The following is a 26,507-nucleotide window of genomic DNA, read 5'->3' as shown; positions in this document are numbered from 1 at the left end:
CCATAAACTTAGCAATCTTTCTTGTGTACTAAAAAGCTGTTTCAAAGCTTCTCAATATTCCTATGTTTATAATACAGTTTTTCTTTTTAATTTTATCCTAAAATTATTCATGGCCAGCTTATAGCCATTTTATACTCCTTAACATAAATAAGCTCCGAAATAGCCTTGAAAATCTTTAAATAATACAATCTTACAATATCCTCTCCTTGCAATTAACCACAGGATACGGCGCTATAAAATGTACACATCTACACATTATAATTATATGCAACACAAATATTCATGCATACATGCTCACACATAGAGCCCCAAGTATCAAACAGGTGTCTGGTTCACTAGAATAGGAATAATCACCAAGCTGCAATAGGTACGTGCCTCATTAGATTCAGTGATTCATTACAGAAGCACTGTTGTAAACCAGTTTCAGGGATCTGGGATTCCTGAAGGCAAGTGTTACCAGCAAAGACCACGGTAAAGGAAGCTTTTAGTACATCAATCTCTTCCACTTCTTTTGTCACCAGGTCCTGTGCCCCACTCAGCAGCAGGCTCGTATTTTCCCTATTCTTCCTTTTGCTACTGGTATAGCCCTGAAGCCCTGTAGAAGCTCTTCGTGTCCTTCACCAGATTCAGTTCCATGGGGGCTTTATCTTTCTTAATTCCAATAGTGTTGCAATATTCTTCTGGGGTCACCTGTCTTTGCTTCTACCATGCTTCCTTTTCATTTGAGTTCTGTCAGGAACATCTTGTTCATTAAGACAGACCTCTGGCTGCCTTCTATGCCCTGTTCATTGTGACAAACTATTCTTAAGCATAAAGGAGGGAGGTGATCCTTAAAAATCCAACCAGCTGTCTTAGACCCCTCTTCTCTTCAGCATGGTGTCCTATGGGGTTCTTCCAAGTACATCCTTGAAGAGACTGAAGTCTGCTCTCCTGCAGTCAGCTCTTCAGAAATCCAGGTTTATGCTCCTACTTTTTACCTTGATGCCTCCTCCTACGCTCCTTCACTCTACCATCCTGACCTTATATCCACAATCAGTTCAAATTCCTCAAATTCACAGAACAGTGTTACAGCTTTTTAAAACAGAAAACTTGGCTGTAATATCTCACTCAGGGTGTCTGTAAACTGCACAGTAAATGAACTTAGATAAAGTGCTGCCTTTTTCCTACATTCTATCCTTTGAACATTATCAGTGACAAAATATTGGACTAGATTAACCTCTGGTCCGTGATGTCAATTCTTATATTCTTCCATGACCCCACCTACCACTTTCCCAAGTTATTTGGATTTATTTTTTCCAGTCCCCACTTTCTGGTTTTTCTTCTTTCCCAGAGAACATAATCTCAGTGATTTTATGCTCATATTTCACTCAAGCTGCCTTTCACTATAACATCTTTAGTCTTCTTGTAGATTGAAACATACATATATGAAAATTGGAATCTAGATGAACTTGCCTTTCTCACTTTTCTTTCTTTAAATATACTCAAAATATTGTTAAAAAAGCCCCCCAAACATGTGTTCCACTGTGTTTCTTCTCCCAAATATGTTCGGGCAACTAAATTTCACACAGCACAACTGTGCTTCAGATGACTCTTATAGTTGCTTTTTAAGAGAAGAAAATAACCCACTTAAAAATTAACCCATCTGGTAAGAATGTCAACAGCCTGCCTTAAGATAAACATAGCTTTCTGTATTAGCACTTCAGTTACACAGACAATATTTCTACCAAGTCTTCAATATGCCATTATATGCTACCATTACAAAAAATTGTAAACATAAAAATAAGTAATAATAAAAAAGCTTTAATGTATACTTTTAAACTTTGATTATGAGAATGAATACAACTGGATTTCCTGTCAAAAAAAGCACCTGAAGATCTCCAACAAATTTTCTAATTTGATATTTTTTACTTTTATGTCCTTCCAAAGTGCTTGAAGTGCGATCAGCTTTCATCCCTTTATTATATAAACACGTTTTCAAAGTGTTGCTGTTCAAATTATAAGTAGAAAAATGAAGAATGTTCAAAAGAACCACACTAGAGGCACTTTTATTTAGCAAATGTCTAATATTGATGCCTACAATTTTTTGCCTAGTCTCTGCCAAAGGTATTTGTGAACAAAATAGGAGACAGAATGGAGTGTACTAACATTTAGCTGCTGCAATACAGTCTGGTGACTTGTTTAACTTAACATTCCTTATACTAAGTTATTAGATATTGCTTTGAAGCATACTTACCTGTTCCAGGCCTTTGGCTAATTCATTATAGTGTGATGATATCTTTACTACCCTATCTATCCTCCAAGTAAATGGATATCTGTGTTACCACTTCTTCCTTCTTTTTCATAGAAATCATACATGCATAGGATGGATAAAACAACCATGTGGCTATTTTACTGAGATATCTGTCATCATGGCTTGACTTCGCGGACGAAGATTTGGGAAGGGCTTTACCCACGCTTACTACAAGTGCGCTGATGACTAAGAAGGCCAATGTGGGATAGGCAATTCTGGCTACAAAAAGCACAGCGGAAGGTCTCCTTGGGTGGAACACATGGGGCGCATTGTCTTTTCTCCTCGAGACTAGTTCTTCCTGAGCTCTCAAAGGAGTCAGCGGCATTATGTATGATGTGCCTCCAAGTCTCCTGACTGGAGGCCAAGGTGGACCACTGATGGTAGTCAATATGGCCAAGGCTAAGTTATTGTTTCAGGGAGTCCTTATATCTCTTCTTTGGGCCACCTCTCTTGTGGCTACCGGTGGCAAGTTCACCGTAAAACACGATCCTGGGGAGGCAGTGATCTTTCATCCTAGAGATGTGCCCTGCCCAGCGCAGCTGCATTTTCAGCAATATGGCCTCGATGCTGGTGACCCCTGCCTGTTCGAGGACATTAACATTAGACACATAGTCACTCCAATGGATGTTTAGAATTGTACGGAGGCAGCGCTGATAGCGCTCCAGGAGTCGCAGGTGATGACGGTAGATGACCCATGATTCAGACCCATATAAAAGAGTAGACAATACAATGCTCTATAGACACTGATCTTTGTACTTTTCTTCAGGTGTTTATTGCACCAGACTCCTTTATGGAGTTTTCCGAAGGCTCTATATGCCTTTGCTATTCTGTTGTCTATCTCTTTGTCGATCGTGGCATCCAAGGAAATGATGCTTCCCAGATAGCTGAACTGCTGAACTGTCTTAAGCTCTGACTCGCCGATGGTAATATGGGGATGGCGATAATCTTCTTGCGGTGCAGGTTGGTAGAGGACTACTGTCTTCTTCAAGCTGACTTCCAGCCCAAAAGCCTCAGCTGCCTCTGCAAAGCAAGATGTTAAACGCTGCAGAGCTGCTTATGTGTGGGCAACAAGGGCGGCACCATCAGCAAAGAGCTGTCCATCATGGACAAGATGGTTTAGGGTCTTAGTGTGGGCCTTCAGTCACCTTAGATTGAATAGGCTACCATCGGTACGATATCGAATATAAATACCGTCTTGTTCGTCGAGGTCTGCAGTATCCCTTTGGAGCATCATGCTGAAGAAGATTGTGAATAAGGTCGGTGCGAGAAAGCAACCTTGTTTCACACCATTGGTTATTGGGAAAGGCTCAGAGAGTGCATCGCCATACCTGACTTGGCCTTGCTGATCCTCATGTAACAGAATAATCATTTTGAGGAACTTGGGGGGACAACCTAATCGTTCCAAGATCAGCCACAGGCCTTTTCTGCTCACAGTGCCAAAAGATTTGGTGAGGTCAACGAAAGTTACGTATAACCCCTTATTCTGTTCTCTACACTTTTCTTGCAGTTGTCTGAGAACAAATACCATGTCTGTGGTACTTCTATTAGCCCTGAAACCACACTGACTTTCAGGTAGAAGTTCTTCTGTGATAGCAGGTACTAGTCTGTTCAATAGTATTCTTGCAAGAATTTTACCAGCAATGGAGAGCAGAGTTATACCACGGTAGCTTGAGCAGTCTGACTTGACACCTTTTTTCTTATACAGAGTGATTATGATTGCATCAAGAAATATTTCAATAGGATTTGAACATGATGTCATCATTTTGTCAGTTAGAGAGTTTGAATTTTATGGATGGCTTTTTTGTTGTTCTTGCTGTTGCTTTTTATTGTTTGGTTTGGGGTTTTTTTACAACTACAAAACAAATGTCCCTAACTGACTTCAGTGTTTGCTTTGTTAATTAAAGCAAACAATTCAATACAAACAGAACTTAATGTTAAGAAGCTTTGGAAAGAGATGATGAAGTATAAAAAGAGTTCTTCAACACTGAATGTTGACATATATTTATTGGTTTATAGAATCACTCGTAAGCTAAGTCACTGACAAAACCTGCATCTGTAGACACACAAGCATCATTGAACTCGAACCTTCAAACACCAACAGCAATGCTCATAGAAACGGGGGTTTTCAGCTTTTGAAAAAAAAAGACTTAGTTATCCTAAAAAAATTGATACAAGCTCAATTTTTTTTTTTTTTGCTAAATATCCTACTGTTCAAATGGTGTGGTACTTCTACAATTAAACTGAGAAACTATTTCTGTCAAACATAAAAAAAAGACAGAATTGAACAATTATTTTAACAATGATTCCACTGCAACTGTATTCTGTTGAAGGACTTGACATTTAAGAATCATGGTACGTGTCATGAATAATGAGTAAAGGACTATGGAAAAAAAACATTCGTCAGTGAATCTTTGCTTAGTTATCTTAGTGTTAATACAACAGAAACCTAAAGGTGATTTTTGTTTTTAAACCAATAATTACTTCCTTCACTTTTATAACTTGCTTTCATACGCTAATGCCTTTCACGAGAGAGTCTATGAACATTTGCCTGCACTTCTTCATTAACAGCTCTGTTGCCAGCTTTCTCCCCACAGGAAAACGTATAATGAAACAAACTGCTTGAATTTGTTCATCATCATATAGCCTAGGATTTGCCTGGTTTGGTTTGTGGTTTGGTTTGGTTTTTTTTCACACCATACTAATTTATTACCAATATATTGCTCTTAAATAACTTTTCTTTTTTGCTTTGTCTCAAAGCCTTATGTACTCCAAATCTTGACTATTCTTTCATCTAGAGATCCCAGTGCTCACCCTAAAAAACATCTCCCTCAAAACGAAAATTAAAAATATTATGTCTTCATTTTGCCTTTTCACTCAGTGCAGCCATGCTCTTCCCCCTGCCCAAATCTGATTTCTAACATATAACCAAGAATTCCTATGAGAGAATATAAGGAGTTCAGAAAATTGAATTGGGGATGACATCTAGATTTAAGTGACCCAAAGCTATTACAGCCAAAACTGAAAAAAAAAATTTAAAATAAAAAAACATGATTAGTCTAGAAAAGGAAGTCTAACTCCCTCACAAAATAATTTCTTACCTAGTGCTTAGAGTCTCAAATAACACACAGTTAAATCATTAATGTACATAATTTAAACTAGGGCTTGGTACTTGGGTTTTCCATATTCTGAGTGCTTTTTTTGTCTTTGGGAGGGTGATTACTAGGGTTTTTGATGGTTGTTTGTTTGTTTGGGTTTTGTTTGTTTGTTTGTTTTAAATGATAAATTTCTGACCAGCATTTCAGCCTCAGCTCTTCACACAGATCCAAACATTTTATAAAACTGAATATAGTGTATTTAAGAGATCTATGAACTGGTTAAGAATCCTGGTTTTGAAAATTCCTCTCTGTAAGCTCAGTTTCTGGCAGCTGATGAATTCTCTGTGCATTTCCTGGAACACCAGAAAGCACCATTACTTTGTACATAGTAAAAAGGTGATTTTTATACACCCAAGTTTACACTTACGCACTTTCAAAGTACTAATTTTATGTACCCTGTTTCATACAAGTCAGAAGAAACAATTGGTATAATCTTCTTACAGCTTTAACAATTTTAACTTCTAAAAAACTTCAAAATATTAATCTTAACTTCAAAACTTCACACTTTGGGGAAGATAAGAAAAAAATAAATAGAAAAAAAAGAAAAGGTATCAAGGACAACAAAGAATAGAATACAGGAATAAGAACATGAGAACTGGAGATGTGAATTGTAAGTTACATTATCCTAAATCAGAAAAAAAAATCTTATTGCGTCCGTAATAAATGGAATTTGCACGCACCAAATATTTTTAAGGAATAGCTTTTAGATTACATATGAAACCTGTATTTATATTTGCAGTCTTTGACAAACCTACAACAAAGAAGAAAATTACATTGGTTGGTATCATTTTTTGCTGATGGTTAGTAATGTAAACACTGTAACACATACTAGCTCAGTTACAATGATAACACAATTTGGGTGGGGGGCCTTTCCTTCCTTGTTTTTAAAAAGAAATCATGATTTTCTTACAGGAAAAGGAAAAATAAAATATCTATCTGTGAACTGATCAGGAAAATAATTTGCACCCAAGAATTAAATTTTTGCATTGGTCTGCTAAGAGAAAGCTGCAGCAATAATTTCAGCCATCTAGATATTTTCGAAACAGCAGCTGTTTGCTTATAAAATACAGCCAGTACAAATAATCCTTCCCCCCCCCGTATATCCCTCCACCCTTTCTGCATTTATTTCAGTCAACTCATGGAAGTACCAGTAACAGTAATGTCACATTTTTGTTCATATTTTATATATTTATTTCTCCATATCTGTAACTTGATTTACTACAGGGACATGGAGAATAGATAACCTTTTAAGGGTTAACTGGAAACATTTTTTAAAGTAATTATTGATGTATGGTTGGTTTGCTAGCTAAATTCATCTCGGGCTTTTCATGCTAATTTCAATGTTACAGTGACTACTTTCCAAGTAATCAGTTTTTCTCTTCACGTTGGCAGAGCAGTGCAACTCTGCAGTTTGCTACTGCATGTCAGAAAGAAATGAAATTCCAGGAAGAAATCTAAGAATAACTGCACTTGGCACAAATCCAAGATTTTTAAAGTTTTCCTTCTAATTCAACAGGGAAAACAAAACCTAAATTTCCTAAGCACAAATTTTGCATGTCTTCTTTCAATCTATTTTAAAGCTGCAATAAGGACAAATCATGAATCTAGTGTAAACTCACTGGTTGAATAACCAGCCTGACAGAAAATCGCAAATCAGAACAAAGCTTCAAGAAAGAAAGAGCACAGTGTAATGCAGCAAGTAGTAGTATAGTATATACAATAGGAAGTGACATGCTCTTAAAAGAAATGCTATTCTGAAAAACGTAACACCAGACAACAGTTTGTCATTATTAATGCTGGCTAACTTTAGTCAAAGGAAATTATTCTTAGAAAGCAGTCAGCTGAGAAAGCTAAAGGTGGCAAAATCCTTTCACAGACCAGTTCAGTGGATCTGTCTTCGCTCATTGCTTTGAGTTACCGCCCACCTGTTCCTGCTGACAAACTTCCTATTTATAATTTGACACAGTATTTCATTGATCTTTCTGTTTCTTGACACTGAGGAGAATGGAGAGAAGAAAGGTAGCCTCACTACATCACTTTGCTGCCAGTGGGAAAAATGGTGATCATTCAATAAGCAATTCAGAACATTTAACTGACTCTCAGATTTTGAGGATCTGCACACATCTTCCTAAGCTTGTCTTACAAATGATCAATACAGAGATCACTATTATCTCTTCCTAAAAGAAGACTTTGGAACGCACAAGACCATCATTATTTGAATTAAAGAGGATTTGTCTGTACCTCGTAAATCTGAGAAAAACATTCTCTGACTATAAATGAATAGAAAACACTGTATCTACCTAAATAAGTAGAGATGTCTGATTTTTCTTTGATTTTCTTTGATGCAGTAAGGACTGCAATTTCACTTCATGAGGAAACAGTAACAGGTAATAAATGGAAACAGCATTATTCTATGGAAAACACGCAGCAGCTTTGTGTTTTTCAAACTCAGTCGGTTAAAAATTGGTTTTCCTATTTCAAAATGCAATAATGTCACAAGGTTCCTAAGAAACTGAAGAGGAACAACACAGAGACACACTCCTAGATCACCAGTGAGAATAATAAATTCATTTTATATGCAGTGGTGTAAAGAGAATTTGGATCTTGTATATGTGAGATACGAAGTAGACATAAGTGACAGCTTTGCCAAAGGACTAGAGCGCTTGAGGCTAGATGTAAAACATCACTAATCCTTAACTTCCCAAAAAAACCTCTGTAACTTTATGTTATCTTGCTATGAATCTGCAATAATGACTGCTAATTTATTTAGACGCTCAAAAACTCCAACTGAGTAGATACAGCTTATTTTAAATGGAAATTTCTGCATGCTCTAATACAGCTGTCTTTTTTATTGGCTCATGTTACACACTGAGATCTTCAGAATGACTCATATACCATTTAATTTCTACTCCTTTTTAACAAAATAAATTGTTATATAATCAGATTTAATCAGATAAAGCTATCTGACATTAATTTCTCATATTTTTCAATTTAACATCAGTGACATGAATTTATAATTACTCACCCCAGTCTACTACAATTCCCCAAAAATATCCTTTTTTCTTTTTATAAACCAGCTTTAAGTGTCATCGTGGTTTAAGTGGAAATCCTCAATGAAGGCTTGGCACTCATCCTTAGCTCACAGCCAGTAACGCTGTGGGAAGAAGGTGGTGGGATTGGCTTGGTGGAACCAGGGCAAATTTTGGAGGTTGAGGCACAGCCCCTCCTTGGTGGTGAAGGCCCCAGTGCCGGCAAATTGGTTCACCACCTGGTCCTGCTGCAGCTGCCAATAGTTCACAGCATCGCATTGGCTAGTCCAGATGAAAGTCGGTGTCTAGTCTTGCACCACGTAGGCCATCATGTTGCGGGTGCCATTGGGGTCCTCATCATACCACTGGGCCTCCTCCTTCTCAGGAGGCTCTTAGATCTCCACTGAGGGCTGACCCAACCCAATGCTGACCCTAGCTCTGAATGCAGAGCTGCCTCCCACTGCTCATCATCACCACCATCCTCCTCATTTTCCTCAGCAGCTTCTGGGTGTTCTGCTGCTGCCCCAAGCAGGTTCCCACCCTCACCATGTTGAAGAACTACTTCTCCACCCAGCCCCGTGCCTGTAGCAGCTTGTGGATGATGGCATCGGGGCCCTGCACCGAGAAGATCTTCTTCTCCTTGATGGCTGCCTCCACGTGCTGCCTGGTCCTCCTCAGCAGCTCCACGTTGACTGAGTGCTGCTGCTTGGTTCTGGCAGGAGCCTTGTGCTTCTGGCTGCCTGAGCGAAGTCTGCCCAGCACAGCATGTACCAGGTTAGAGAGCTTCATGCTGGACTCCTGGCTGTTCTACACCCCCCAGGGGTGCCTCATGGGGCCCAAAGGCCCCACTCAGCCCCCCAATAACAGCAGGAACATCTCCTACTCTGGGAGTTGCCCCCTGCCCAGCCAGGCTGAGGGGGTCTGTGTGGCAATGAATTGACTCCTTCCAGCAATAGCCATTGGGTTCGCCCTCTCTGCGGTTGCTATGGCACTCCACAAGGAGCCTGGGTGTTCCGTGGGCCAGGGCATTCCATGGGCTCCCAGGAGTTACATGGCCCCGTCAAGCCCATCATGGGCGTTGACAGATGGCTTCATCTTGCTGATCTCCTTGTTGATCTCCATGAAGTGGATGACAAAGGCCACCAGCTTGGGCTTGTTACAGCTGAACCCAGGACAAGTGTAGATGTATTTATTATTACACTCCAAGCTAGATCTGCAAAAAGAAACTAGCTTTGTCCTGTGCATTTTACTTGTAACAGATCAAATTCGAAAGTGATATGTAAATGCTAGGAGACCCCAAAGAAGCAGAAGTACTGACACAATTCACTCTTTAAGGTGACTTGATTTAGGGTCACATTTGTGGAATAAGCTTGGCAAAAGCACTTCCCATTTCTACTTTCTTTAAACATATTTTATTTGTAGGAAAGTAAAAAGAAGTCACTGAATGCTTCCTAAATTGTCCTGATTCTAAAATCATCAACTCTTCATAAGTACACTGGGATAATGTTGACTTTGTAATCACTTAGTTTACAAGCACTTTTGTTTTAAAATTATAAAGTTTATTAAAGTTTTTGATCTTTATATTGCATAAAATACTGGGTTTCAGGTTTGTTTCATGAGAACAACCCCCATCTCTTATGTTGACAATAATTCATATATTTGGTTCTTGAACTGCTCTCATCTTAAAGTAACAGAAATCTTATTTCACCGAAACAAATTTCTGCAGATATTTCTTTACAAGCTTAAGAGAATCTACAAACAATTAAAAAATAACCCTTTAAACATTTTTATTACTAAAATATCCAATTTTCATCCAGTCCATCCTATATATTTCTGAAATATTGAGGAGTGAGACACATGCAGGAAGAGTGTCTTCAAGCTTTACGCAGTCTGCAAAAGCTTTGCAGGATAAATTTGGTTTTATTACAAACTACTCTGTGTACATGTGAATAAACCAACCACCAATAAAATAGCCTGTCAAACATACACGGCTTTCAAATATTTTGCAGACAAAACCATCTAAAACAACAACAACAACAAAAGATCGGTAGGGGATCTCCTACTATGTGGTAGCTAAAGAGAGGATATAGGGAAAAAAAGAAGAAAAGATAAACTTAGTAACTTCAAACCTGATTTTGAAAATCTGAATAATCCACTTCTTGTTATTCCTAGGATACAAGTTGTTTTTTTTTTTAAAAAAGCAAATTATAACTTGGACAGTTTCCTTCAAGATGATCTCATTTTATATGCAGCATCAATGCATAATCTCCAGATAACATTAGAGGGAAAATAGGGCTAGCCAAACACACGGCCTGGATTATTAATGCAATGTCATTATGTCAGTTTGCTATCAAGTATATAGTATAAGAAAAGGAAACATACATGCTTAGAAAGACTTTGAATGGAATTCATATACAAAAGGTTTTTTTAAGGCATAGACCTGAATGCATACAACAAAGTCAGTGATACCCTTCCACTGCCATCTTTTGCTCCTGGTTTATAAAAGCATTGACAGCCTTAAATCTAGCACAGAAGCTTCACTTAACAAGGGTCTAGCCCAGGCTAACATACAATACTCAGAGAAATATTTTTCTTAGAGCCTTTTAGGGAAGCACAAATCCCAGTCAATCTGATCTAAGCAAACTAAACACCTAGTATGAATTACACTAATAAAAAAAACTTGAAAGCTGAGACAATTTACATTTAATACCAATCTTAGTTGTCTGCAAGCATCACATAAAAATTGTCTTTGCTCAAAGTATTAATACAACCTACATGTTAATCAGTCTAATCTTTTATCACAAGAAAACTTTACTAGGCAAGATCCATTCCTTGATGTCAAAGAAAGAAAAGACACTTCACTGGCAGCTACCTCAAGGCTTACTGAAACCACTACAACTCATTACATAGGAACATTTTTTCTTTTCCTTCTCTATGTACATTAATTTTGATAACAATTTTTAGTTATAGCCTTCGTATGTTTTGACCATGGTTCCTGATCACGTAAACTGCAAGCTATGCAAGAAGATGCTAGTACACGACAAGATAAATTACAGTGTTCAGAAAATGCCTGTAAAAAAAAAGTTTCAGCATGTGGTGGTACTTACAACCATATTTTCCAGAGCTGTATCAAGTATGATGCCATTATTTTACTAATATGAAGCCAAGATATTATGAAGAAAGTTAATAAGCCTACAGGTATCATATATTTTCATGGTTGTTCATACACAACCACAATAGCTGAAAGTGAAACTAATAAAATCTCATCTTTTCTACACATTATGTCCAGTAAGATATTTGTGGTTTTTCTTTCTGGTATATATATATATCTGCCAGATCTAGTCTGTCTTTGAGTCACAGAAATGAAGTTGGAAATTCCCCATTTCCTAAAGGGATTGTGAATAATGGCCATTATTATTTTCTGGCTGTTATTAACAAAGTAAAGAAATCTTGTTGATATTGTTTTTATTGTTCTTACCAAACACTCACATGTGTTATACATATGAAGTCTACCATACCCAGCTACTTGCAAGGTTACCTGTGTATTATTTTGAAGCAAAGTGCCTAATTGAGGTACACGTGCTCCCATTGTAACAGTTTTGGGTTTTTTTAAAGAAAATTAATCAAAGTGTTTTCAATTACACAGTTTAAAATAAGACCATAAACTCCAGTTAAACAAAATGCTTATATAAAAGGTTTATACGGAAATTGGAGTATTACACTGAGTCATAACCATATTCATGTGCTCTTTGAATTGAGAGTAACAGGTTCTCACTTCTGAGCCATTCATTGCTTCACCAATCATAGTAAGCAATCCTCTTTTGCTGCAACAATAACTCTTTGTTAAGAGACTTCAGGTTTCTATAAGATCTACCAAAATAATTTTACCTCTTAGTACACCATTGTTGTTTATATTTGTCTCTTTTTAATTTGTAGTTTTTTAACTACTGCTTTCTGCAACAGGACCAGAAGTTCCTTAGAAATACAAGTCCTTTATGAATCATGAAACCATATACACTATACTATCTTTCTTCACCTTTATTCCTTATTTTATCTTATTTTACCTGCAAAAGTATAATAAAGAATGCAGATTCAATGATCACTTGAAATTCGCATGAATTTTCTTTAGTGTATAAATTAGTTTTAAGTTTTATACCAACCCAAATTAGCTATTATTTAGGAACACTGTTTCAACTTTCCTCCTTCTGGTTGGAGCTTTAAGTGTTATAATAGCCAGGCATACATGAAAGCTGAATTAGAGGGACATAATTGATGCATCTGTTCTCCAAAGCTTAAATGATAAAAATCTTCTTTTCTGTAACTCCAACCAACTTTGAAGAATACATCTCCTACCATTCTCTATCAGACTTTATCAAAGTCCAGAGTGAGCTTTAAAGAAAAAAAGCAATCCTGTGAAGAGCAGGAAAGGCTGTAAGGTTGATTCTCCATTAGGGATTGGCAGAATGCTTTGGAATGTAGAAAATACAAAATGAAAGGTTTCATCTCCAGATACAAGTCTAATTCAAGCAAGTAACCATCATACAAGCAGTACGCCATTGCTGCACAGATGCTCTAAAACCTCGAAAACCGGATGGTTCTATCAATCTTATTATCTGCAAAGCATTGCCAAAATGAATCAGGAGAAGACAAAGCAGGAAGCATAACAAAAGGCAAAAGGAGCACAGCTGAGAATAGCCAGAAGGAGACTTTAGAGAAGACCATCCTCAAGACTTCCTTCAGAGTTAAGTGTGACCAGATGATGGATGAAGAAAGCACCCTTGTTTTATTGAGCAACTGTTCCCCATGTTTCCAATGCTCCAGGGTTTTCATGATCATGACATGTGAATTTATCACATTATTAATCACGGTAAATGTACACAAATAAAAATTATTTTAATGCTGTAAACTATACTAGCTAAAATTCAGTATTTTAGCTATATAGATGTGAACTAGAAACAGAAACCTGCATGAAAATCAAACAAAACTACAGGAACTATTAAAAGTACTGACAGATAAAGGCATTGCCAGAAATCATACTAAACTTAGGGAAACTTTTAATTTATTTTATTTCTCCTCTTTAACAGAAAAATGAAAAAAATTTTGGCCATGGATACAAATGTTACTTATATCTAAATAAAACTTCTGAATGCAAGCTTTTGAAAAGCAGCTCTAGATTATCAAGACAGCTAGATAAAAATGGTATAAAGATGACAAGGAAAGGAAGAATACACAGGAAGGTGGTAACAGTTATATATGACAAAGAACATGAGGTGATGAAATAAAAATCAGTCTGTAATCAATCAAGAAAATTTAGATATTAATTGATACATGGTACTGGGAGTACGGGTAGACAAATCACTCCACAGCTTGATACAGAGAAATCTTAAATGTCATCATTTGAAAATCATGGCAGACATACCATCATCTGTTGTTACCTTGTCAGAGCTCAAAAATTAATCAAGCTTGATCTGAATAAGTAACCTGATTCAGATAACTTTAGCAAGTAGTGGTACCAGTGATTTTACAGGTGGGTGGCAATTTCCTTTTTGAGTCAGTACTGAATCAATACCTTGGTACACTTCTGGAGGATTTTTTTTTAACAATTATTACTTTTAAAATATTACAAATTTTAAAATAATATAATTTTAAAATATAAATGCCAGGTGAGCCAAATTCTCAATATGTCCTACCTATCTTAATTCTTCCTAGTAAGATGACAGGGAGAGGCAGAAAGAGATTCTTTTCTTGGTGTTTAAGCAATTGTGCCTCTCTTCAGTGAGACAGACTCTTCGATATCAAAGCACTTTTGTTACTGATGATGTAGCCCTCCTATTTAATGCACTATAGTGATGATTTGAAAGTCAGGGCTGTGAGCCACAGGAGGCCATTATTAACAAAGCATCTTTCTCATGCTTTTAAGAAGGACTGACCTTTCCTGCTAGCTGTAGCTTAGTCCAGTTGCTCTTTTGAGACTTCTTTTCTAAAATAATAACCTGGAAAGCTTAGTATTCTTTTTGCATCCTGTAAAACTTTTTCAAACAATTCTCACCAAAGCTGTGGAAAGCGTTAAGTCTAGTACAATTGCAAAAGTACTGCAAAATGACGTGGACAACTTGGAAAAATAAGTGTGTAGCTAATAATAAAAGCATGAAGAAATGATGCTGGTTTAAAGTTAGCTGAGGGAAAGTATACTGTCGAAAAAAAATAGAAGAGTAACTCTATAAATGTACATAAAAATCAAATTGCAATTTTTGCATGCATTAATCAGGAGCTAATAGCACAATTTGGATTTTCTAGTATCAGCAATACAGAGTGCAGACATAACCTGCATCACTATATATACATATATAGAAGAGAACAGAGAAAAGAGAGTAAACTGAATTGAACAAAAAGGGTTGAGTAAGCAAGACTGGTAGTGAAAAAAAGATGCCTACAAAATTCTGAAGTCAACTTATAACATAATAGGTCAAATAGCTTTCCAGTAATTTTAAAATAAAGGAAATATGGACAAGAGTGAAAAGAAAGGTAGGTGTGATAGAAATTCTTGTGTCTCTGAGAAAAGGAGCATAGGCTACAATAGCAGTAGGCCAATAATAAACAATGTTTGAATGAATAATAGGGTAGAAAAATCAAAAAAGTATCTAAAAGATAGCTTGCTGAAAGGAAAACACTAATATAAATGAAATCACTACCTCTGTATCTTCCTTAAAATATTTCCATGTTTCTAGAGGGTATGTTAATTGGTATTTTTTACAGAAAACTTAGAACATGAAGGGGTTGATATAACTATCATAGAGTCATAGAATAGTTAGGGTTGGAAAGGACCTTAAGATCATCTTTTTCCAACCCTCTGCCATCGTCAGGGATGCCTCACACTGGATCAGGTTATTCAAGGCTCTGCTCAGCGTGGTCTTAAACACTGCCAGGGATGGATACTGTAACATACAAAAAATAATCAAGCTAGTTTTTATTTACTGTCTTTATATTCTAAGTTTACTTTTAGAACTTTCTACTTAAAAAAAAAAAAATTGGTATTTATGCATTTCAGCTCACACAGGAGAATAATAACAGCTAGCAACACAGAACTACCATTTTAGCAACTCTTCTAAAGATGTGTTCAACGCATTCTGTTAAGAAATTTGTTTGGAGGAACCACTCAACTCAGAGATCCACATCGTCCCTTCTATTTCATTGAGGATTGCTGTCTGTAGATGTCAAAATGCCTAATGCTTTTCCAGGTAGTTTAACATGGCTTGCCTGGGATTATTTTAAAGGTTTCATTCATAGCAAGGTTTTTTGTTGTTTTTTTTTTTGTTTGTTTGCTTTGTTGAGCCTTTTGACTTTTAAGAGTTGTTGTATTTGAGGAGCAGAAAAAAAGAAAGAGGCGTATTTCTCTGACATTTATGGCTCACCTGGGATTCTGTCATAAATACAAACAAAAAAGGTAAATTCTTGACAGACACGCCATTTGTATTTATGACCACAGCCTTAAAGTCATAACTGTAGTACTAAGAACAATTTAACCATGCATAAAGTTTGTATGTAGGTCCATACAATCACATGTGAAAAGACAATGTGAAAGGTTCTCCTGAGTATTTTCTTCAGAATAAAAAAAAGGGGGAGGAAAGGATAAGAAGTTGGAAGGAAAAGAAGAGGGCAGATGTCAAGAGTCCTTTCTAAGAAATATGCTTGGTATTGTGGACAATCTGAAAACATATCTGTCACCAGATGCAGAGTGGAAGTCTCCAGAATGGAATATGGAATGCAGTGTATTCCTTCAGAGGACATTAGCTTTTAATCCCAGATGTGGGATTGCTGGGTTTGAGGTGGGGAGGGGAGAAGTATATCAATAAGAGAATGTAGACTGATACGAAAAAAGTGAAAGCTGTAATCTGATAAATCTGATCTGATCAATTGGTCTTAACAAGATGAACAGCTGAGAAGTTCTGGCAGAATGCTAATCAATGAACAGCTTCAAAAACCCCTAAATGGAAATATTTCATGCTTCCCATGAAGGTAGCCTAAAGAAGGATATTGTGAGCTTTTCTCAAAAAGTAAAATTTGAACTACACTCTTTTAAAAAGTTAGCAATTTAAGTATGTTAGCAGGTGTTAAAATTTTTATATGGACAAGTCATCTAAGTAGGTCTTGTATAAATGTAAGAACAAAGAGCAGACATTTTGTAAGAAAAATGTGATTGTTGACAAGTATAGGGGAGAAGCTGAAGTCAAAACCAGGGGAAAAGGTCAGAAAAAGAATTGAGGGGAATGAGATATAAAACCTGTTACATAATGAATCTACTAACACGAGAAAGTAATACATACTGCATTTGGGAAAAAATCTGATATTTTTTAATTTTTCATAAGTGTGAATTATTTTCTGTAATAAATAATAGGTTAGATAAACCATATTCAAAGAGGTAAGTGGAAAGGCAGATAAGAAAGTTAAGACGCAGGATAACAGCAGGAAATGAGGGTGGTGAGACATTAGAACAGGCTGCCCAGAGAAGCTGTGGCTGCCCTGTCCCTGGAAGTGTTCAAGGCCAAGCTGGATGGGGCTTTGAGGAACCTGATTTAGTAGCAGGTGTCCTTGTGTGGCAAGGATGTTAGATCTTTAAGGTCCCTTCCAACGCAAACCATTCTATGATTCTATGAAATAAAAGCCTACTAAAATAAAAAAAGTACTAAAATATCAGCAAAATGTCCCACGATAGCAATTCTATAGTGAGTCAGAGCACAATTATGCTACAATTTAAGTAAAATTTGCAGAGGCATATGATTTTTCACAGTTTCATTCAGATGGATGCTGATTATCCCTGACTCCAATCAGTTTCCATAAGAGAAAGATCAGTAGCAAGATGCTACTTACACAAATAATAATCATAAGTACCATAAGAAGAGTTGAGGAATAACTAAGTACTTCTAAAATTACCAACTGGATATTATCAGTAACATTATTCATCTGACCACACACTTGACAGCATCCTCTAAGTTATTTTATCATTTTTTAAACACACTAGTTACACACAATTTTCATTATCAACCTTTGAAATACAAACAGTATTTCTTAATATTTTTTTTAAGTGTCTTTGAGTATATAACACTACTCATTATTTAACACTGGCTTTTAGTCACCCGTAGGCATATATCCTCTATAATTTCAGTAGAGAAGTAGACTATTTAAAAACAGTAATTCAACAACCATAATTTGAGTTTAGACTTGGACTCTTCCGCTGCTTCTTGTTGCATTTTTCCATTTAGAGAAAAAAAAATAGGATATTACACTGATCTGATTTTGTCCTTCTGAAGTGAATAGTTTAACTCATATTGAGAACTGCATAGTGCAAAAGCTTTATTTCTAAGTGAGAAGCACTTGATATGATTTACAAAATCACACTGTCACTACTGCTTAGTCTAATTGGTTCCCTACATATGTGCTGACTCCCAGTTATGATGACCTCTGATGCATTTTGCTGAAAAAAAATATCTATCTTCCCAGGCCAGCTTGTCACATTATTTTATAAAGTGTACTACTATTTACACAACATTATTAGTCTTGAGATGCATCAATGTGGTTCCTTTATAATTGAGTAAATTAATAATTCCCACAGTAAGGCAAACATGGTTATAGTTTATAATATAGCCATAGTAAAGCCTAGAATACACAGCCTCTGGGGACAACTTAAATTATACAAGGACTTAGGGATTTTGAATGTTTAAAATTGCCTGAGTAACAACACATTCTTTGGTCTGTAAATTGTGAGCACACTATGTTTTCCTCTGCATTTTTTTTCTTTGATGTTAATGTTTAAGTACTAAATTCATTTTCCATAGCGAAATATAAGACCCCACTATTTTTTGTCCTATTATTTTTGTTTTCCCCAAGGTTTTATTTTTATTATACTGTCTGAAGGGATACTAAATTATGGCTGCATAACAACCTTTAAGCAAATGTGAAACTGCAAGAACAAAACAGAGAATGTATGATGAACAAGGTTCAGAAAGGTATGGAATGACCAAAAAAACATGGAAGGAAAAAAAACCTAAACAAACCAAGGGAAGGTCTGGAAATAAATATATGGGATCAAATCAGTGCAAACAGTGAAGCATGTAAAATAAGTTTTGAACAAAAGAGACCCAGGAGAACAATTTAACTGAATGACTTTACAGCCATTTTTTTATAAATATATCGAGACTCCATTGACTCTTTCTTCCACCCTATGTCAGTTTATCACCTATACGCATTCGAGTGCTATTAATTTTAGTGCCTCACTCCATGGATACTGGATGCCATTCTCTTTCTATATTTGAATCTCAACTGAACTGTTAATACTAAAGGACTATGGCTATAATGTAATTTTTGCCTTAAAAGACTTCCAAGCATTCCAGTCTGTTTATGTTTTTCTTAGCCTAACAAATAAAAAAAAAGTAATACATTCATCTTCAGAATTATGTGCTCCCGTCACTGGAAGCTTTTACTCCCTTGACAGTTCTTACTGCGCCTGTACACAAAATGCACACACAGACATCATCGCAGCACTCAGGTAATACTTTCCAGGCTTCTTTCTTTTTCTGTTTGTGGGATCTCAATCACTGCCACACATTCCTCCTCTCCTATTAAATATAAACAAATCTGACCAATTCTAGCAATTTCAACTTTGCTTTGGATGTCTGATCACCACAGTAATCTGACTTCAAATTGGGTACCCCTTGGCTCCCATACTGGACTCTTCCAGCTGTGATAAGTACTTCAGAAGTATGCTGTCTTGGCCTTGGCCAATAGTCACACTCCCACCCAGCTGCTCACTTACTTATTTCCCCTCCACTCCCACCCCCTCACTGAACAGGGAGATAGGAACATGAATGAGAAAGGGTTCAGATAACGACAGGGAGATTTCTTCCTAATAACTATGGTGGGTAAAAAAGACTTGAACTTGGGAAATTTAACTTAATTTATTGCCAACTACAACAAACATGTAATTACTAATCTGCGTGGTGGCAAACAAAAAGATATACATAATGAAAACAACAGCTTTCCTCCCCATCTTCCCCAGGCTCAACTTCACTCCTTCCCTCCCAACTCCTTTACCCTCCACCCAAATGGTGGAGAAGTTTTTCTTAGCGTCTCCTTTCTCCTCACCCTTTTCATCTGCTCCAGACAGGCCGAACCTATACACAGTGTGGCTCTCTGCTCCACCATGGAACACCTCCTGCTCCTCCAGCCTGGGACTTGCCTGATGATTCTCTCTTTGTTCTCTCCTCCTCTTTTTCTCTGGTGTTCTATGCCAAACATTCCTTTTCCACTGTTTTCTCAAGAGGCGCCACATGCACACCAGAGGGGCTCATAGCTGCGGCCCTTGCTGCCAACCCCTGGGAAACTGCACCCAGCACAAAACGTTTCTCTGGGGTTTTTTTGGTTGGTTGGTTGGTTTTGGTATTTTTGTGGGGTTTTTGTTTCCATTTTCATACTCATAATGTATGTACTGGGCTTTGAAAACACTCTCCGCGTCTGCAAATACAGTTAACTGAACCACTCAGTTTGCAACTGAACTGTTAGCTTCATTATTTCCATTCATCATTTCCCTTTTATTTCTGTGTCCAGATGCATGTTCCTATTTCTATCTAAAGCTCATGCCATGTATTATACTTAGAAATGATTAGGAAGAACTCCATTGTTTATGAGCATCATGAATATTTACAGAAAGCTAACAAACACTGCAGAAAGGAGTTTGTGAACATGAGCAAGACGCTTCTGAATGTCAGTCATATCATTAATACCAAACTAACAAAAGCAACAATTATTTAACTGAGAATTTTCTAAGGATGTTGGTTTTATCCTAAGCCTCTCAAGTGACTTAAAGCTACCATTCAAGAAAGATAAGCTTTGACACTGCACCTTAGTTTACAAAGCACCACTGTAAGCTCAATTTACAAACAGGAAACAAAATAGCAAGTGAAACAAAGGTGATGTGTGAGTGCAATTGCCACCTTAGAATTAAAAGCATTCACAAGAAAATGAAATATAAATAAAGAAACTAGATATCTGATTGCGGTGATTTTCGACACCCATAACAGCTCCAGTGATTTCACACTCAGATGGAGAGCAGGCACAACTTCCAATGTAACACACTGTCCTCATTTAGATCAAAATTGCCAAAGCAATGTAAGCATACCCACAAGCAAACAAAATACAGCTGAAAGCATATTTTTAGAGTTTTGTCAGAAGATATAATTATGTTTCTCAATTTCGCTCCACATTTTGAGGTCATAGTAAGTTAGGTGGCAAATATTGGCTCTTCCAAAAACAAGATTTCTAAGTTATATTAATACTCACTGGTGATGTGATTCTTTGAAAGTACCATACACACTGCTGAATATTTGGATGAATAAGAAAACCAACCAGTTTTGTAGTAAATTACTTGTTTTGGAAAAAGTCGATTTTTATTGAATTATTAGAAAATATTATGATTGTTCGCAAGTCACTACGTATTTCTTAAAATGTTCATGTCACAGATTTCTTTCACATGTTTGAAGACAATATAATCCTGAATGTATAATGCTGACTGTATTTCCAGCTACAATTTTATCCTCATGTGCTTTTGTTATATTTATTCTTTTAAATGGTCTGTGAAACATGTTTTATCTATATTTAACAATAAGGGTTGGAATACAGAGCAAAATAAAAACAGTCTGACAAATATTTCATTTCCATTTCTTTTCTTTGAAACACCAGAGTCATGCAGCTTGTTACATATCTTTCTATTCTTTATGAAATGTTTTGATAATAAATTGTTAAGCAGCTAAAGATTTTTCTCTTACTTACATTGATATCTTCCAAATCTAAGCTATTCAGAACAACATTATTCCTCTTCCAGATGATGGGAGGTCTCAGAGTTCCCTGGATTGCACAATTTAAGACCACACTCTGTCCCACTGTTGCTGCAGTTGTGCTTAGTTTTTGATCTTCAGGCAGACTCAGCTGAACTACTTCTGCAAAAGATATATTGTTTGTAGGATTAATTAGCAGGCAGATTCAGAAGGTTAATTGCATGCAGGTTTTGTACACTGGTAATTTAAGGATTTTAATTGGAATCAAAGTAAAAAGAACTTCCAAGAACTACAGGAAGTTCAGAGTATTTCAAATAAATGTCAGCATGACATTTCAATTAAATTGACTGACAAGTATCACCCTGTAAGGAAAGAAGCATTTAACATGAAAATGAATTTCAGAGGTAAGACTGTTATAAACATGACAGTTTATACAAAGTCTGACACCACAAGTTACTTGACAGTTAAGGCCAATGCAGCAGAGTAGTCAGCACATTCATCTGAACTAAAATGGCCGAATTACTACAATACACATTTGTATGAGTTCATTCTCAGAAAATAAAAATAAAAACTGAGCTCAGAGTACAAAATATACAGGACTGAGAATGAGATGGACAACAAAGTGAATGCTGCATTCAGAATATAAAATTAAGGTACATGACTTCTCTGACGGTAAACCAGGTTTTGTGAGTCTTTTCTTGGTATCAGTGAAAACATAGTTTCCAGATCAAACCAACATTAGTAATCTCTTCCATTTCAGTCTCCAAAGACGATGTATTAATCAGAATGCATACACATTAATGTCATTTTTAAAAAATAGTATTAAAATGATTTCGCCTACATTTCAAACGTGACTCCTTTTACAACTGCAGAAATTCAGAGCCAGAAAAATAAATAGTTGTGTACTTGAATAAATCTCTTTAAATACACAAAAAATGAGAAAACAGGGTTAAATACAAACCTGAAGTAAATGCCATGCATCACTTGACATATTGTGAATTATCTTATTCAACAAATATTTGCCACTGTGCAAAACAATATGAAGTGCTAGTGTTGATAAGCTATTTGAAAAGGCTTGAAAAACAGCTTTTACTTTATTATTACCTAAATCAATCATAACAGGGTGTGTTTCTATTTTCTTCGTTTGCCCAATATTTAGTAATTAAATTGTGAAAGGCAGGGAAATGGAGTTTTCAAAGTTGACATTTCGCAAAAATATCTTAAAAAGCAATAGAGATAAATCAATAATGGAACCTTACTTTAACCATTATTTTTTCAAGAGTCATATATCTTAGGTTGTCATTCTTCATATATGTTAAGCTATAGCAATATTCTTGTAAACTAACATATAAAATTATATCACTGTATTTTTAAAACATAGCAGGAGGGGTAGGGCAGTGCTAGGGAAAAAAGACAGTTACAGCTGTGCAGGGCTTTGATCAGCCTTTCTGTTTTCTTAATCCTAAATACTATGGGCTGATGTGCATAACGTAAAATTCTGATACTTTAAATTAAGCACATTTTATGAAAAGAGTTGTTACACTTGGATTTATTTTAGGTTTCTGTAGAAGTCAAAGAACAGGCAGTAAAAGTTGGGCTATTTCAGCTCTCTCCCTATACACAAAAAAAATCTTATTGCCCACTCCTTCGATGGCCCAAAACAGTCTGTAAGGGACTATGTAATCATAAAACTCTTTTGTATCTCAGAATACCAAACCAGGATAATAGAAGAAGAAACACTGAAGCATATGAAATTTCTGGAGATGAAGTGGTTCCTTACTATGTGCTTTTCTTTTCAGAAAGAAAACCCACAATATCACTGCAAATAAAAGTTTTTGAAAGCTAAAAGGTATTATATGATATTATATTGGGACTTTATATATCACTTTATAATTTATTGGTTTTGGAAGAGAGAGAGTTCTTATGCAACTGTTTCAGCTAACTTAATTCCATCAATAAATGTGCACTTTGAACCTTCTCATTCACCTATGTAAGTTGTGTGCATACATAGCCAGAAAAAACTCTTATGAGCCTAAACTAATGAACGTTACGCAGACTGGTAATCACTACCTAAAATTAAGACCACATCAAGCTTTTATTTATTTTGCTTGCCTATTTCAAACCAAATTTAAAAGCAATCACCTTTTAAAGCAAAGCAAAGAAGCTTTTTGTCCATGGGCAGAGTAAAATCTGTACTTAATGGACAGCATTGCTTGATGGCTTGAAATAGCTGAAATGCAGCCAGGTAACATACCTTTTCCTCTTCAGGCATTGGTCCATCAGTGTCATTTTGCTGTTCTTTATCAGCAATTTTAAAATCAATTCACATCACCATTAGCATGACTAATTTTGTCATTTTCTGCTATATCTTCTGCTTTGAACTTGTTGTAAACATATTATTTGCTATTTAATAGGATGTTTCAGTATGAGAACAGAACATGTTTCATGAGTGACTGTTCTTTAGGGTCTTATGCCAGCAGCTGTTCTCTAAGGTCTTACGCCAGCAAAGCGGTCTTTCTGTTCTCATGATCCATTTAACAGCACACAGAAGAAAAAAAAAAAAAAAAAGCTATTTTTTTTTCACTGCTCCTTAATGTTTAGCTGCAGATTTTGGATTAAAATTCAGAAGGTCTTATTTCCAGCCTCATGACCAGCATAGCAAAGCAGATTATACTTTTATTTTATGGCAGCATGGCTTTTAATCAAAACCAAAAGCTCTTAATAGACTTACAATTATAATTAACATTTATTTTTCTTTCATCTTGGCTGACAAGAGACTTGAAAATAATTTTTTGTTGACAATTATAATACCGTAATAGCTCATGGCTTTTAGGAAGTCCTGTACGAAACAATCCCATGAAGAAAATTAACAGAAATCATAAAAGAAAACACAATCCTGCATTAATTTCTAGTATTAGTCAATGAGATTTAATGGAGAGTGATTTGTAGGTCATGCTAGGAAACATTTATTTTAGAGAAGAACATAAAGCTTATCTGAAAAACAAATGTGAAGAAAAACCCTTATAGTTTCTATTTCCTCTTACAAATATTGAATGCAGTATTCTTTATTAAAACACCTACAAACATTAGGAATAGTTCAGGTTTTAAAAATTAGGATAAAGTAGAATATGTCAGTCGACCTCTTGCTTTGGTGAATTTAGCATCCAATTATTTTATTATTCAACCAGCTTTCAACTTTTGATTTTGTAAGGACCTAAAATGACCACATTTTTTTTCAAATGCCTAAAAAAAAAACCAAACAAAATCAGCAGAATTAAATAAAAGGACTAAATAAAATACAGACAATTATATCTTACAAAAGCTTATAAATGTATGCAGTTATAAAGTGTTTACCATTAAAGCAAAGCCTCTATTTTCTAATGGTTGTTTCAAGTACTAAGAATGAAAGTAGACAGTGAGAAGTATCCCAAGAACTTTGTGAAACTGAAAACCCAAACAATAAAATAGTAGATAAATTCAATGGGGGTGAAAGTATGATACTACAGCAAAAGCAATCCTTTGAATCTAGATCAATGGGCTGTAAGCTGACTTGGCAGGAGAGAGACAGCAAGTGATGATATGCAGTTATATCAACTCTGTCTTTTTTAGCAGAGAAAAATTTGTATCTTAAGGAAGGAACTAAAAGTCAACAAAACCCTCATAATTTTGCCTCATGGTTTATCCACATGAAAACCATACACAACTGTGGGTCCTCTGCAAAGCAGATAAAAACGCAAAACCAAAACAAGCATGATAAGGGTATATAACAGTTAAAATATGAAAAATTATCAAAAAGACTTGGATTCTTCTTTTACAAAACATGATGTAGAGAGCTTTGCCAGCAGTCTACAAAATCGTGGCTCTCATGGAAAGCTGGAATAGCTATTGATGGTTTATTGTATCTTCTAAGACTGGAAAAACATCAATATAAGCAAGTGTGAGGCCAGGTTCAAAATGAAGGACAGTAGTTCTCATGCTTACAGTGACAGATCTGAAAAAACTCTTTATTAAAGGATATTGTGGATCCCAGAAGCTTACATGTGCAGGACGAGATCGCACAAACACATGCAAAAGTATAATGATATTATTCTTACACTTCTTTGAGATAAAGTGTTGAACTATCTGGACCTGGGACCAGTACAGCCATTTTTGTAGTCTTAAGGCATTCTTCTTTACTTTACATAGAGTACATCCAGAAAACATGATTTCCGAGTTTTCTTTACATTGTTTACATGCTCAAGCTTTAAATGAAGCACAGTTTAAGGTACTTTCCCAGCTTTAATGAGAAGAAAAAATACCACCAAACCAAACCCAAACAATTTAAATTTAAAGCAGCTGAGCTAATAAACAGTATGTGCTACTTCCTGAAAATCATTTTACTCAGTAGGTGAATTGGCCCTTCTGATATTCATTGCTTTGAATAGGATTATCTCTGAATGGCAAAGAATATTTTCTACATTGCTTACATATTATAAATGCTCATTTTAACTTTTTTTTTTAATGTGAATGATGGCAATCATGGAAATCAGTGATAAGCACTTTTTTGCTAATTTCTAATTCACAAACTGATAAAACTAAAACAAAATTTCAAAGCTCATTACACGTGTTTTAAATTTCATTCTTATTTTAATGAAATGGTTTGCACTTACTATGACCATTGAATCAAACTTCTTCTCAAGACCTTGCGCTTCTCACAGATCTGCAGATTCTAAAGCACTCAACAAGACTCAAGTTTTAAATGAGTGCAACATGGACTATAATAATTGACTTAAGCCTTTATAAAAATCAATAAAACATACAATTTCATTTGCTCTGCAGGGCACTAGGATCATTTAAAGAAAGTTCAGAAGCACTGATCATGGAAATATGAGGAATTATTGACTCTTTACAACTCCCCTTTTCATCATACAGCGAAACACAAAATGCTTCTATGCAGCTGTGGGCTGCACCTCATTTAATACACTGCACAAAATAAAAGATTGCCAGAAGTGCGGTATTAGCAGCATTCACTGAAAACCCAAATATATTCATCAGGTTTCTCAGGTGACCACCTCCACGATTTAAGCCCAGCTGGTAACTCAGAACCATGAAGCTGCTCACTCACTGCTCCCCTTCTTCCTCCCCCTGCTCCTGGAGGGATGGAGAGTAGAATTGAAAGAATGTAACTCCCACGGGTTGACACAAGAACAGTCCAGTAACTAAGGTA

General features: G+C 36.0%; 1 protein-coding gene across 2 annotated transcripts in view; it reads right to left on the bottom strand.

Moving 5' to 3' along the window:
- FSTL5 (follistatin like 5) overlaps positions 1-26,507 on the bottom strand; it is a 281,852-nt gene that overhangs the window by 74,432 nt on the left and 180,913 nt on the right. For both annotated transcript variants that reach the window (XM_061373214.1, XM_061373224.1), the window contains exon 6: positions 21,297-21,463. In XM_061373214.1, coding sequence (XP_061229198.1) covers positions 21,297-21,463 — 167 coding nt within the window. The remainder of the gene's footprint in view (positions 1-21,296; positions 21,464-26,507) is intronic.

This window comes from Neopsephotus bourkii, unplaced genomic scaffold (assembly GCF_033783945.1).
Source record: "Neopsephotus bourkii isolate Nb327-2 ecotype Australia unplaced genomic scaffold, CSIRO-AGI_Nbou_v1 NB_168, whole genome shotgun sequence".
Taxonomy (NCBI): domain Eukaryota; kingdom Metazoa; phylum Chordata; class Aves; order Psittaciformes; family Psittacidae; genus Neopsephotus; species Neopsephotus bourkii.
This window is presented reverse-complemented; position numbering and strand designations above follow the sequence as displayed.